This window comes from Nycticebus coucang, chromosome 9, assembly GCF_027406575.1.
Source record: "Nycticebus coucang isolate mNycCou1 chromosome 9, mNycCou1.pri, whole genome shotgun sequence".
In the NCBI taxonomy this organism is placed as follows: domain Eukaryota; kingdom Metazoa; phylum Chordata; class Mammalia; order Primates; family Lorisidae; genus Nycticebus; species Nycticebus coucang.
The window spans coordinates 44342418-44356961 of NC_069788.1; the positions used below are offsets into that span (position 1 = coordinate 44342418).

Sequence of the window (14544 nt, forward strand, 5' to 3'; positions counted from 1 at the left end):
CATGCAGGTGCTTGGATTTCACTACCATGTCTCACTAGCTCCAGGGGTAATTGAGAGAATTGAGGAACATCAGGGCTAGAAGTGACCTCTGAGATCATCTAGTCTGTTTTCATATTAGAGAGGAATAGCTGAGGCCTGGGAGGCAGGGACTCACCCAAGGGAGAACTGTGCAGAGCCAGCACAGATCTCAGGGCTCATGATTTAAATAAAACCCAGTTCTCTTTCCATCAGTGGCAAGTCTCAAATTTGGTTTCTAAAATACATCTCCAAGAATAGGAGTAGAAGTGGGCATAGCCCCGAGTGGCCTCCTGTAAAGTTTTATGCTTCATTTGGACAAATACAAGGATTTCCTTTTTCCTTACCATACAGCCACACTAGTTTCAGTATAAAAACTCCCCCCCAATCTTTGGGTAAAATTAGTACTCCAGGGAGCTCTGCCACAACCACCTTGAGGCTCTGCAGTCCAGGCCAGGGAGGGAGAGCCCTGAATTGGAAAGCTCATAGACCTCTGAGCTATTTCCCTCACTGGTAATTTCATAGTTCCAACAGAGAGAGGTTGGACTGACTAATGTTTAGAGAGCCAGGAACCTTCTTTTCAACTGAGCTACTGTGTGGGCCTTGCATTCCAAGATCTCCAGCTGTTCTACTGCACATGCCCTTGTCCTTGCCTACTGAGGTTATTTTCCCAGTGACTAAATGGGTCATAGAGATGAAATAAATACAAGAACATCGGACCTTGGTGGACTAGATGGCTCATGCCCAGTAATCTTACTACTCTGGGAGGCCAAGGCAGGAGGATCACTTGAGCTGAGGAGTTAGAGACAAGCCTGAGTAGGAGTGAGACCTCACTGCTACTAAAAATAGAAAAATGAGCTGGGTGTTAGGGTGAGCACCTGTAGTCCTAGCTACCTGGGAGGCTGAGGCTCATTTGAACCCAGGAGTTTGAGGTTGCTGTGAGTTAAGCTGACACCATGGCACTCTAGCCTGGGCAACAAAGTGAGCCTATCTCAAAAAGAAAAAAAAAAAAAAAGAGGAAAGGAAAGGAGAGGAGAAAGGAAAAAGGAGAGGACAGGAGAAAAGAAAAAGGAGAGGGGAGGAGAAAGGAAAAAGGGGAGGGGAGGAGAAAGGAAAAAGGGGAGGGGAGGGGAAGGGAGGAGAGCGGAAGGGAGGGGAGGGGATGGGAGGGGAGGGGATGGGAGGGGAAGGGAGGGGAGGAGAGGAGAGGAAAGGGTCACTGGCATGGGCTTTCTAGATAGCACAGGCTATTATAGCAGCAGCCAAAGTAAAGCTGGGCCTAACTTCCCACCATAAGAATGTCACTATTTTTGTTGTTGTTGTTTTGGTTTGGTTTTTGAGACAGAGTCTTACTCTGTTGCCCAGGCTAGAGTGCCATGGAGTCAGCCTAGCTCATAGCAACCTCAGACTCACAGGCTCAATCAGTCCTCTTGCCTCGGCCTCCTGAGTAGCTGGGACTACAGGGACTCACCACAATGCCCGGTTAATTTTTCTATTTTTATAGAGATGAGGTCTCACTCTTGCCCAGCTGATCTCAAACTCCTGAGCTCAAGTGATCCTCCCACCTTGGCCTCCCAGTGTGCTAGAATTATATGCATGAGCCACTACCCCCACGCGGTATCAGTGGTTCTTATAATAGCCTCCTGTCTTCAGCATAACAGGAATGAGTATAAACAATTGTCAGTGGTCCCACCCAGGCTGTGATGTACACCCTGGACAATGATGTGTGAGAGATGAGTCAGGGGAGCTAAGGTCGGGCAAAGGGAGCAGCCCAGGCAAAGCCCAAGCGCAAGGCTATCCTTGTCCTCTAGAAAGGTGAAGTTCTGACAGGACCAAGAGGCAAAGCCCCACCACCTAGAGAATGACGAGAGATCATCAGGCTCTGTGTGCTCACCTTGCTGGCATATTGCTCCAGGGCCACCACTGTGTCTGCACTAAAGCCCTCCTCATCCTCTGCTGCCAGGTCTTCCAAACCCACCTCTGTGTGCACAGCCAGGATGGTGCTGTCTGACGGCACAGCCACGGGGTGGTGAATATAGGCAGTGGAGCCATCTTCCAACTGGATAGCTTCCAGGGTGCTGGGGTCATAGCCCTCTATAGGGAACATGTGGTTAGCCTTGATGCTGCACAAGGTGAAGAGATAAAGCTGGGACTGTCTTTATGTTAGTGACAGGTACACACATCAAAGAGGGTTTGAGCATCAGTTTTTCCTGGCTCCTCATTGGTGATTCACTTTCTTCTTTTTTTTTTTTTGAGACAGAGTCTCACTTTGTCACCCTCAGTAGAGTGCTGTGGCATCACAGCTCACAGCAACCTCCAACTCTTGGGCTTAAGCTATTCTCTTGACTTAGCCTCCCAAGTAGCTGGGACTACAGGCGCCTGCCACAATGCCCAGCTATTTTTTTATTGTAATTGTCGTTGTTTGGCAGTCCTGGGCTAGATTCCAAACCACCAGTTCTGGTATACATGGCTGGCGCCCTAGTTGCTGAGCTACAGGCACCAAGCTGGCAATTCACTTTTTTATTTTATGTATTTATTGATTTATGTTTGGGGACAGAGTCTCACCCTGTGCCCTGGATAGAGTCCTGTAGGATCATAGCTCATAGCAACCTCAAACTGTGTGGCTCAAATGATCCCCTTGCCTCAGTCTCCCAAGTAGCTGGGACTACAAGTGCCTGACACAATGCCCATTTCTTTTTTATTTTTTTGAGACAGAGTCTCAAGCTGTCACCCTGGGTAGAGTATGGTGGTGTCACAGCTCACAGCAATCTCAAACTTTTGGGCTTAAGTGAATCTCTTGCCTCAGCCTCCCATGTAGCTGGGACTACAGGTGCCTGCCACAACGCCTAGCTATTTTTTGGTTGTAGTTGTCGTTGTTTGGCAGGCCTGGGTTGGATTTGAACCTGCCAGCTCTGGTATATGTGGCTAGTGCCCTAACTGCTGAGCTACAGGTACCGAGCCACACAATGCCCATTTAGTTAGTTTTTCTATCTTTAGAAGAGACAGGGTCTCACTCTAGCGCAGGCTGGTCTCAAACTCCTGAGCTCAGGTGATCCACGCACCTTGGCCTTCCAGAGTGTTAGGATTACAGGTGTGAGCCACTGTGCATGGCCCGATTCACTCTGTTAAAGAGACAGAGGTCTCTCTATATTGTTCAGGCTGGCCTTGAGCTCCTGCGCTCAAGTGATCCTCACCGCCTCAGCCTCCTGAGCAGCTGGGACTACAGGCACCACCACGCCTAGCTGCACCTTGGTGATTGCACCTTGGTGACTACACCTTCTGGGGCTGCCTTTCCTAAGGATGAGGTCTAACTGGGAACTCATGAGCTCTCTGAAGACCCAACAGGGGGCCATCTCATCTTGGTCTAGATGACAAGAGCCTGCTGAACAGTGCCCCCTCCCCCTTTAGTTCCCTTGACACAGCACAGCATCCAGAGGGATCTCTGCAAGACACAAATGTCATTGTCACCTAATTGTCTAAACTGACATTGTTAACATGTCCAACACTTTTTTTTTTTGAGACAGAGCCTCAAGCTGTTGCCCTGGGTAGAGTGCTGTTGCATCACAACTCACAGCAACCTCTAACTCTTGGGCTCAAGCGATTCTCTTGCCTCCCAAGTAGCTGGGACTACAGGCACCCGCCACAACGCCTGGCTATTTTTTGGTTGCAGCCGTCATTGTTTGGCGGGCCCGGGCTGGATTTGAACCCACCAGCTCAGGTGTATGTGGCTGGTGCCTTAGCCACTTGAGCCACAGGCGCTGAGTCTAGTATGTTCAACACTTCCTACTGGTCTTAGCCTGACACTCAAGCCCTGAGCTTACTGGTACTGCCTTTCTCTTGGCCATTCTGCCTTCACTCCCAGGGCTCTAGCTTCTCGTAGCTCCTTGAATGGATCATTCTTCCTCTCTCCAGCTCTTGGCCTACATATCCTGTTCCTTCTGTCTGGAATACTGAACTCTTCCTGCCATCCTTCTTCCCCTAGCTAAGTCCATCTCATGCCTTACACATCAGCTCACAAAAGCCCTCCCCAAGCCTGATCCCTGTCTATAATGACTAGCTTGTTTCACTTCTGTTTCTAAATTCTAGGAAAGCAGGGAATATGTCTGGCATTGTTCTATCTTATATATTCCATACCAAGCACAATGTCTAGCATGTAGTAGTCACTCAAGAAACAACTTGTAGAAGGAATAAATCACTATTTTCTAGCACCTTAGGAGCTTCATTCATTAATATTACCCTGCTTCTCCGAAAATAAGACCTACTTACAGGAGTAAGTAGGTCCTGTAAGTAAAGAGAAGACGTCCCCTGAAAATAAGACCTAGCGCATCTTTGGGAGCACACCTTAAAATAAGACACTGTCTTATTTTTGGGGAAACAGGGTAGTTAAGTTCTTTTTCCTAGTCTTGAATGACATCCCTGAGTCCTATTTAAAGCTCTAAGATTCTGTGGCTGTGCTGGAGCCAAAGCCACCATTAAGGCCCATGGTATTGTCCCCCAAAGTCACCTCCTGGTGGTAGAAACAGGTATACCTGTAGGCTGCACCAGGGAAGATGGACAAGGCAGCTAATCTAGGTGAGCAAATGTATACCCTAGGGACAACAGCTCCCATGTCTATACCATAACTTTCACAGTGTACCCCTAACCTCTGCCAATTCTGTCTACCATCCTGCCCCACCAGTATGACTGTGATCCCACCTTTGGGTGTGCGGTGTATGTAGGCCACACTGCCATCTTCTAGTTGCACAGGCTGTCCATCCTCAAAGGAGAGAGATTCTGTAATGAAAGCAATGCCTGTTTTTCTCTGATACCTCAGTGGGGGCTGCCAGCTTCCTCTCCTCAAGGGATGTGTCAGGGTGCCCTCACCTTTTTGTACTGTCACTTGGTGAATGTATGCGGTGGTTCCATCCTCAAGCTGGATCACTTGGCCTTCAAGCAGCTTTTCTCCTATGAGGTAGATATGGAGAGAAAGAGGCCCAGTCCAGAAGGCTAAGAGATATCCACCTATTTTTAGCAGAGGCCTACTTGAATCTTTGAGCAGTAATCTGTGAGGCCTAGGCCTCAAGGCACTGATGATGAAGACATCTTTCCTTACAGCAATCCCACATCTCCTAATAGATTCCCTTCCAGCCACTCACAGGAGGAACAATTTCATTTATTATTCTACCTACACCCAGCAAAGTAGAGACTTCTAACAGTAAGCTGTTTAGATGGAACTAAATAGTGAATAAAGGCTGCCTGAAACCTGGAAAGGCCCAGTGGGACAAAATTCAGATATAACTCAAACTAACAAAATCAAAATACACTCCTGACTCTCTCCCTGTGGCAGTGTGCCAAGAGCTTGAGCCCCTGAGAAGGCAAGCAGTATAGCACAGTGATTAGAAGCAATAATGATGAGTTTGAATTCCAGCTCTACCTCTTACTGGGTATGTGACTTTGGACAGCTTATTTAGCTTATTAAAAACCTCCCAAGTATGGGTGGCACCTGTGGCTCAGTGAGTAGGACGCCCGCCCCATATATCGAGGGTGGTGGGTTCAAACCCAGCCCTGGTCAAACTGCAACAAAAAAACAGCCGGGCGTTGTGCAAGGTGCCTGTAGTCACAGCTACTTGGGAGGTCGAGGCAAGAGAATTGCTTAAACCCAAGAGCTGGAGGGTTGCTGTGAGCTGTAATGCCATGGCACTCTACCACAGGCAACAAAGTGAGACTCTGTCTCTTAAAAAAAAAAAAACAAAACTCCCAAGTAGCTGGGACTATGGACGTGTACTACTAAACTGGCTGAGTTATTTATTTATTTTTTGTAGAGACAGAGTCTCAATTTATGGCCCTCGGTAGAGTGCTGTGGCATCACACAGCTCACAGCAACCTCCAACTCCTGGGCTTAAGGGATCCTCTTGCCTCAGCCTCCCGAGTAGCTGGGACTCTAGGCGCCTGCCACAACGCCCAACTATTGTTTTGTTGCAGTTCGGCTGGGCCAGGTTTGAACCCTATACCCTCGGTATATGGGGCCAGCACCTTACCGACTGAGCCACAGGTGCTGCCCAACTGGCTGAGGTTTTAAAAAATTTAAAAATATTTTTTTAGAAATGGAGTCTTGCTGTGCTGGCCCCATATACCCTAGGTGGCGGGTTCAAACCCGGCCCCGGCTGAACTGCAACCAAAAAATAGCCGGGCGTTGTGGCGGGCACCTGTAGTCCCAGCTACTCGGGAGGCTGAGGCAGGAGAATCGCTGAAGCCCAGGAGTTGGAGGTTGCTGTGAGCTGTGTGATGCCACAGCACTCTACCAAGGGTGATAAAGTGAAACTCTGTCTCTACAAAAAAAAAAAAAGAAATGGAGTCTTGCTATATTGCCCAGGCTGGTCTTGGACTCCTGGCCTCAGTGATCCTTCTGACTCAGCTTCCCAAAATGCTGTGATTACAGGTGTGAGCTGCCACATCTAACCCCAATCTATGTGGACTATTATGCATCCACCCAGGTCTTGTTCCACTGCCACTGTTGAGTAATGTTTCCTTCACTGAGCTCTTATTTTCCTTTCAACTTCCTAATAAAAACATTGACTCACCTAAGGCAATACAACAAGCAGCGTAAAAATTAACAAGTCTCCAAACATCTTAGGAAATTATCCTTCTTTTATCTTACTGGAAAGCACTTCTAAAAGGCTCTCAGGATTAGAATTAGATGTCCCCTTCCTGTGTCCAGTGAGAGGGGGAATGAAGGAAATAAGAAAGGGAGATTAAAAAGTTAATGACAAGTGATTTGTGTGTCCCTGTCTTTAGAAGTTTTGGTATAGGAATTTGAGCTTTAATGATGTGGGAAAAGGACCAAGGAGCTACTTCTGGCCCAGATCTCTACTGATATTCAGGGGAATCTCCAAATTGACTCATTAACAGTCCTACAACCCAGCTGAAGGTAGGTAAAGTAGAAATAAGAAGAAAGGCAGCTGAGATGAAGGGGAGGAACCCACTTTCTTCTCTTCCACCCAGAAAGCATGAGGCTACCCGTATTTTTAATATTTTATCTGTCTTGTCAGGGACATTAGTACTTGGGGTTCTGAAAGCATTAGCTGAGCTACTGCTAGAAGAGTGGGTATTGCTTCAAGACAGGAAACAAAATGTTGAGAAGAGTGAGGAAAAATTTTAACCCACTTTATTTCCTCTAACTGGATCAGAGACCACAATGTGCAGAAGCAGGTGGGGAGAATAGCTGACTAATGGGGGCCTTGTAGGCACGTAACCCACTACAGAGAGATGACCACACATCCAAGTGCATTTGTTGGTAACATTTTCTTCCACTTTCAAAGTGTGGAGTTTGAATATTTTATGTTCAATCCAATTATAGATAAGTCTCAAAAAATTTTAGAGCTTCCTGCTGGCAAAGTAGGGCCTAGATACAGAGTTGCCTGCTGACAAAGATGTAAGTGCTTTAGTCAAAAGCCTCAGAGAAGCTCACCAGGACAATGTGGTCCTGGTCTCTAAAGGACAACTCAGTGGGAAATCTGTAGTGAGTGTGTGTATATTTGGGCGTGCGTGCAAGTGCAGCACACTGCAATACTGTAGAGGAGGCAGAGAACACAGCCAGAAAGAGGGACGAGTCATAAAGGGAGAGGTGGGGGAGGCAAAGAGACCCAGATATAAGAAAAAAATATATAAGAGTAGCTTTCTCAGGCCAGGTGTAGTCACTTCCTTTTTATGCATTCATTCAACCACTAGTTTGCAGTGGAAGACTGAGGCATGGCATCTAAATGGGTCCAAGGAATAAACATAGGCCTGCCTAGAGTTTCTAAATTCTTCCATCCCACTGCACCTTTGGTGAGACAGGACCAGAGGGGCAAGACCTGTGCAGGAAGTCTGCAGACACAGGGTTTTAGGCTTCAAAAGTATTGTAGAGAATTTCCATTCTCAAGAAAATAAGGCCAAGACATCTTTACAGAGGCACCCTCACACACTGGCATATGGAAAGAGTTTACCTAGGAGATTAAGGGGACTCTTTAGTCATCATCAGGAAACAGACAATTTAAAATGAAATCAATAAACAACTTTCCTGTAAACTTAGGAATGGAAACATCCTGACAATGTATTGAAATGAAGGAAGGTGATGTTACAATGACATATGGTCATTAGAACTGTGATGCTCAGTCGAGAAGAGGCCAAGCAAAGAGTAGAGAGAGAGACATGTCAAGGGAGACATGAATGCCATCTGGCATGCGTAAGACTGAGGCATGGAAACTAAACGGGATGCTGGCAAGAAAGGAGTGACCCTCGCCTGCAGTTCTTGCTTTCAACAACACTTTCTTTTGATTCCACATCTACCTTGATTTAAGTTCCATGAGAATAGGGGTAAGATTGCCAGATTAAATTCAGGATGCCCACGTAAATCTAAATTTCAGATAGATGACAATGTTTTTAGTACATAGTATTATTTTAGTATTTAATCCCATGTTTATACATATCTATCTCATGCATTATTTGGACTGCAAAAGTATTCATCATTTACCTGCAATTCATATTTAACTGTATGCCTTTTATTTATTTATTTTGAGATAGAGGTTTACTCTATTGCCCTGGCTACAGTGCCATGGCATCAGCCTAGCTCACAGCAACCTCAAACTTCTGGGTTAAGGTGATCCTCCTGCCTCAGCCTCCTGAGCTACTGGGACTATAAGTGCCCATCACAATGCCAGGCTAATTTTTTGTTATTTTTAGTAAAGATGAGGTCCTACTTTTGTTCAGGCTGATCTTGAACTCCTGAGCTCAACGGATCTGCCTGCCTTGGCCTCCCAGAGTGCTAGGATTATAGGTTGTGAGTCACTGTGCCCTTTATTTTTATTTCTGGCAACTCCTAATGTGGATGGACTAAGGCAGTGGTTTTCAACATTCCTAATGCCGCGACCCTTTAATACAGTTCCTGTGGGTCACGACCCACCGGTTGAGAACTGCTGGACTAAGGCATAGATCTATGCTTGGGTGTTCCCCCTTTGAACCTAAAAGAATATCTTATACAAGGTAGATGCTCAGTAGACAGTTTGAATGCTTAAATTTGCTTGAATTAGGATGATGAACTGCTTCTAGAAAGCATAAGAAACTGGACAGGGAATATTTGAAAAGCAAAAAGTTATAACCAGCAATGGGTTCATCCACTGCAGAAATATTTGTGAACTATTCACTACATGTAAGGAATTCTGCCTTTGAGAGGTCTTGGCTCCCACAGTCTGACTTTCTAACTTACCTAGACGATATTTATTTTAGAGTTCTCTTTCCATCAGTATCACGGGAGATTCTCATGCAGAGCTGAGGGCAGGGTGGTGGTGAGACTTTCTGAAGGGGATACTCCCAGAGGTTGAGAGACAGGGAAGGATACTGAGATTCTTCCAAATACTCACCTTTGACAGCCTGCTGGACGTAGGCCATTGTCCCATCACTAAGGGTCACCGTCTGCAGCCCCAGGCTCTCCATGGCAAACTGCTACTCATGTACTGAGACATGAAGTTGGTTTCTGGCCAGCACCAAGAGCCACAGCCGAGGTCAGAGATTTTGTTCTGGGTCACAAATCTGAGAAAATGGACAGATTTATAAGTTGCCCAGCTTCCTCCTATTGCAAGGACTTGCAGGGAAGGAGTTAATCAGGCTAGCCAAGAAAAAAAAGACATGTAAAAATATATACAAACTAGTAAACTATACTAGTTTTTATGAAAAAGGTTCAAAATATACACATCTAAGAATTCTAAAAGTTGAACACAGAAGAGAAAGCATGCTTGTCAAATAGGTTGTAAAGTATGAACTCACTGACCAAAACCCACTTTCAATTTTGCTCCTCTTAGGAGAGAGCCCCATTGAAGGCAGGCATTCAATCCTACTATACTGACAATCCACTCTAGCATCTCTAGTCTTACTGACCATCACTAGTCTTGCTGACCATCCTCAGGGAACATCCACAGTCTCCAACAGAACTCACGGCATGCCCCCAAACACCCAGAGCTATTCTACTTCCAGTATCTCCTATCTCAGAAATGACATCTCTATCTCCCAGAATCCTTGGGGGTCACTCTTGAGTCCTCCTTTTCCTTAAAAGTCTAGGTATCTATTTTCAGGCAAGTATCATCTCTCACCTCACAATTATAGTAAGAGTCTCTTAACATATGTCTAAACTCCTGTTTCCAATTCATTTCTTCTTTTTTTTTTCCTTGACACAAGAATCTAACTTTGTCACTCCGGGTTGAGTGCCATGGCATTACAGCTCACAGCCAACTTCAAACTCTCGGGCTCAAGCGATCCTCTTGCCTCAGCCTCCTGAGTAGCTGGGACTAGAGGCGCCTGCCACAACGCCCAGGCTAGTTTTTTTGTTTTTATCAGGAGGGAGGTGGTCTCGCTCTTGCTCAGGTTGGTCTCAAACTCCCGAGCTCAAGCAATCTACCCACCCCAGCCTCCCAACATGCTGGGATTATAGGCAGGGGGCACCGCACATGGCCCCAATTCATTTTCCAACAGTCTGTCTGGATAATCTTAAAATTAAAAAAGCACAAAAGTCTAAATATACCATTTCCCTTCAAAAGCCTCCTCTCACCCTTAGAGCCCACCTGGCAGGCACAGCTGAGTCCTGTTATAAATTCCTATACCACTTGGCACTTAACATCTTCCTAGCACTCACACCCTCTGGGCTGATTTCTGGTTCATAGTAGTTTTGTTAGCATCTTGTGCCATGGGCTCTCCACAAATCCTCTCAGAGTGACTCACCAGGTCCTCATGTGCAAGGTGGGAGGCACTGGAGCATCCCCTTGGCAGGACTCTCTCTATATTCATTGTGCTGTGGAGCCTACTATAGCTGCAGACTCCTACACTTGCAAAGCCTGCAGGAAGCCCACGGCCTCTGCTTTGTTCAGTATTTAGACTCTTTGCCACCCACTCATCTGGACCTGGAATCTGGACTGCCTATGTAATTCTCATGAGTTAATACCAGTTGACAGTCTCACTGGTGCTACTCAAACTGTTTTCATGTCAGGGCACCCAGAAAGGATATCTGAATGTCACACAAGAGATGTTGCTGCTGTGGCTCTGGCAGCCCTGAGAGTTGAGTGGATCAGTTTCTGGGCATAACTACGGCCTATCAGTGACACAATGGTTAGGATATTTAGAGTGCCAATGGTTGAGGCCGAGAAGGACTGGATTCAGACAAACCAAAAAAGAACTGAGGAGCTGAAGGTAGCTGTGATATGCCCTTTATTCAACTCGTAGAGGTCATAGAGCAGGCACGAAGAACATCTGCCTTCTTTCAGCTTGTGTGGGCAGGCGAGCTGGCATAGGAGGCTTCTTTCACCCCCAGGTGGAAAACCTTGGGGCCTTATGTAGTAGCCAGAACAACAGTGGCTCCAAATTAAACATTAATGACAATTACTTAGGAACACATGGCACCTGCATGCTTAATCAGAGTTTTCAAAACAATCAGGTGCTTCTCAGCCTTCAGGTGAAAAAGCCTAATTTAACTCATCGTCCCCATAATGTTCTACAGGCTTGGCATCTCAACTAGAATTATTCATTCATTCTGTTCATAAACATTAACTAAGCTAAGCTACAAGGACAGCACTAATACTAGTTAACAGTGAACACTACTGTACAGTCAGCCGTGTACTAGAAATATTACATACATTAGCTCATTTCATTCTCAACTCTATAATACTTTTTTTTTTGTTGTTTGTTTTTGTTTTTGACCGGGGCTGGGTTTGAACATACCACCTCTGGTATATGGTGCCAGCACCCTATTCCTTTGAGCCACTGGCGCTGCCCTTAAATACTATTCTTATCCTCATTTTATAGTTGAAGAAATTGAGGCCCAAGACATTAACTTGTTCAAGGTTGCATAGCTAATAAGTGGTAGAGGATCTGAACTAGGCCATCTGATCCAAAGTGTGCTCCTATTATGCTGCCAAATACAGAGTTTCTTGAAGCCACCCGAAAATATCTTGGTGTGAGTCATGCATTTGGCTGACGAGAGAGAAGTCTGAAGCTGTCATCAGAGACTTAGAGGGATTACAGGTAAGGAATCACTGGTCAAGGTGGGAAGTCTTTTTTAATTTTTTTTTTTTTTTTAATTTTTAATTTCAGTGTGCTTGTTCATGTTTGTTTGAAGTACTCCTTTTCTGGTGATTTTCTTCTTTCTCTTGCGGTGCTGGCTGTTTTTGATGTTGTTGGTAGAGACAGGGTCTTACTCTGGCTGACTGCTTGCTCATATGGGTTTTGAACCTCTGAGCTCAGGCAATCCACCTGCCTCGGCCTCCCACAGCGCTGGGACTACAGGCGTGAGCCACCACGCCTGGCCCAAGGTGGGAAGTCTTGACGTCTGACCTATTTTCTTTGGGCCTATTAGGATCCTGGCAGGGACCCCTATCTTTCCCAGAGCCCTGATAACCCTTACATAGTCTATATCTCATAAAAGCCTTGCTCTGTTACATGACCCTCAACTTTCATTCTCTTAATCAGAAAGAGAGATTATTTTGGTAACCTGTTTTAGTGTTAACAGCACTCTGTCAGAAATAAGGATATATATGAGAGACCCAAGTCCAAAAACAAGGCAGAGTATAGGTTAAAAGGGACTGCAAACTAACCTCTGATTTTTTTAAATTTATTTTATTTATTTATTTATTTTTGGTGATTTTTGGCCGGGGCTGGGTTTGAGCCCGCCACCTCCGGCATATGGGACCAGCGCCCTACTCCTTGAGCCACAGGCGCCGCCCTAACCTCCGATTTTTATGGCTAGGCCCTGTGGCTTCTGAAGCAATGGTTAATGTAATTTTGTACATATGTACTCCATTGGGACTTTTTGAGGAAATCAGTGGTGGGGTTAAGAGCAGAGTAGTAGCAACAGTCCTGGACAAGTCTATAGGATTATTGGCTTCTAATACTGATTCTATCTCCTATGTCTTCCTCTTTATAAAATGAAACAATGGACACATGACCCTAAGATCCTTTCTGTTGCTCATGCTATTTTTTTAAGAGATGGGGGTCTCACTATGTTGCCCAGGCTGACCCTGAACTCCTGGTCTCAAGCAATCCTCCCACCTCAGCCTCTAAAGTAGCTGGGACAACAGACACATGCCATGGCACCTGGCTATTAACATTTATTCTTTATCACGCACATACCCTTTTAATATATGCCAGCTACTGTTCAAAGTACTTTACCTATACTAACTCTTTTAATCTTAAAAAACAACCCTCAAAGGGGCAGGTACATTATTCCCATTTTACAGATGAGGTGACTGAGGCTTAAAGGTATAGAAATTTGCCCAAGGCCCCAAAGCTACTAAGTGCCAAAGCCAGGATTCAAAGTCAGGCTGGCTGGCCTGAGAGTCTGTACTTCTCAGTCTTTGGCACCTTCTTCCTTCTGCTAATCCACTGTGATCAACACACTGTCAGCACTCAGAACACTTGAATATGGGTTGTTTAACTTCCATCTCACCCACTGTAACTTAAACCTAGTCCTTCCCAGCCTGCCAGCAATGGAAAGAGGGAATAGCTACATTTCCCAAAATAACCCTTCTAAGACTCAAAGAAAACAAACCACCACTCTTTTGCATGTTCTTGAGTTCAGGCTAAATAACCCAAATCATTCACTTTTCCTCCTTAAGCCTAATACAAACCTTTAAAAGAGCCCATTGTTGCTCCCTAACCTTTCCCAATTTTTGAACCTGCCTTCCAACAGAGACTGACTTACAGATGCTTGTGGCTGCCAGGCCATCTATAAGTGTCCTGATTGCCATTTTTCTCCCTTTCCTTTCTTTAAATGATGGTTGATTCTGAATTTTCCTGTTAGCACCATACTAACAACAGCAACAGAAAGCAAGCCAAAGTGAGGCCTGTAACTGGCTCAGGACGGCTGTATTTGAGCAAGTCCTGTTTGCACCTGACATTTCAGATTCACATGGGTGTGTCTGAGCTGTTCCTACCCGTATTCGGTGTTTCAGATTTATAACTCCCTCAATCTTCTGAGAAAGGACAGGGGTAGGGGATTGGTAGCTGCTCTGTTTTCTTCTTGGAGGGTATAAGGTTTATCAGCTTTGCAATAACCTGAGCTAGGTATAAGGGAGAAACAGACTGGGAGCCAGGGGAAGGCAGGATAACAGCGTGACAAAAGGGACTATTCTTGATTTTCCCAGAGCCAGCAGAAAATCCAGTTGTTTGCTGCTCTTTTTATTTATTTTTTTGAAAAACAGTCTCCCTCTGTCATCCTGAGTAGAGTGCTGTGCGTCATAGCTCACAGCAACCTCACACTCTTGGGCTCAACCGATCCTCCTATCTCAGCCTCCTGGGTAGCTGGGACTACAGGCTGCAGTCATGATGTTTTTCAATTTTTAGTAGAGATGGGATCTCGCTTTTGCTCAGGCTGGCCTCCAACTCCTGAACTTGGGCAATCCAGGTGCCTCGGCCTCCTAGAGTGCTAGGATTATTGGCGTGCCTGATCAGTTTGCTGCTATTTTAAATAAACTTACGCCATTATTGATGCTGATGCAGCAAATAACTCTATGCCTTCATAACACAGGGTGT

At 45.6% G+C, this 14544-nt stretch overlaps 1 protein-coding gene across 5 annotated transcripts in view; it reads right to left on the bottom strand.

Moving 5' to 3' along the window:
* ZNF76 (zinc finger protein 76) overlaps positions 1–14544 on the bottom strand; it is a 39047-nt gene that overhangs the window by 7117 nt on the left and 17386 nt on the right. For all 5 annotated transcript variants that reach the window (XM_053603703.1, XM_053603704.1, XM_053603705.1 and 2 more), the window contains exons 2-5: positions 9393–9561; positions 4879–4959; positions 4711–4788; positions 1910–2109 (exon numbers count right to left, since the gene is read on the bottom strand). In XM_053603703.1, coding sequence (XP_053459678.1) covers positions 1910–2109; positions 4711–4788; positions 4879–4959; positions 9393–9465 — 432 coding nt within the window. In that variant the 5' untranslated portion in view covers positions 9466–9561. The remainder of the gene's footprint in view (positions 1–1909; positions 2110–4710; positions 4789–4878; positions 4960–9392; positions 9562–14544) is intronic.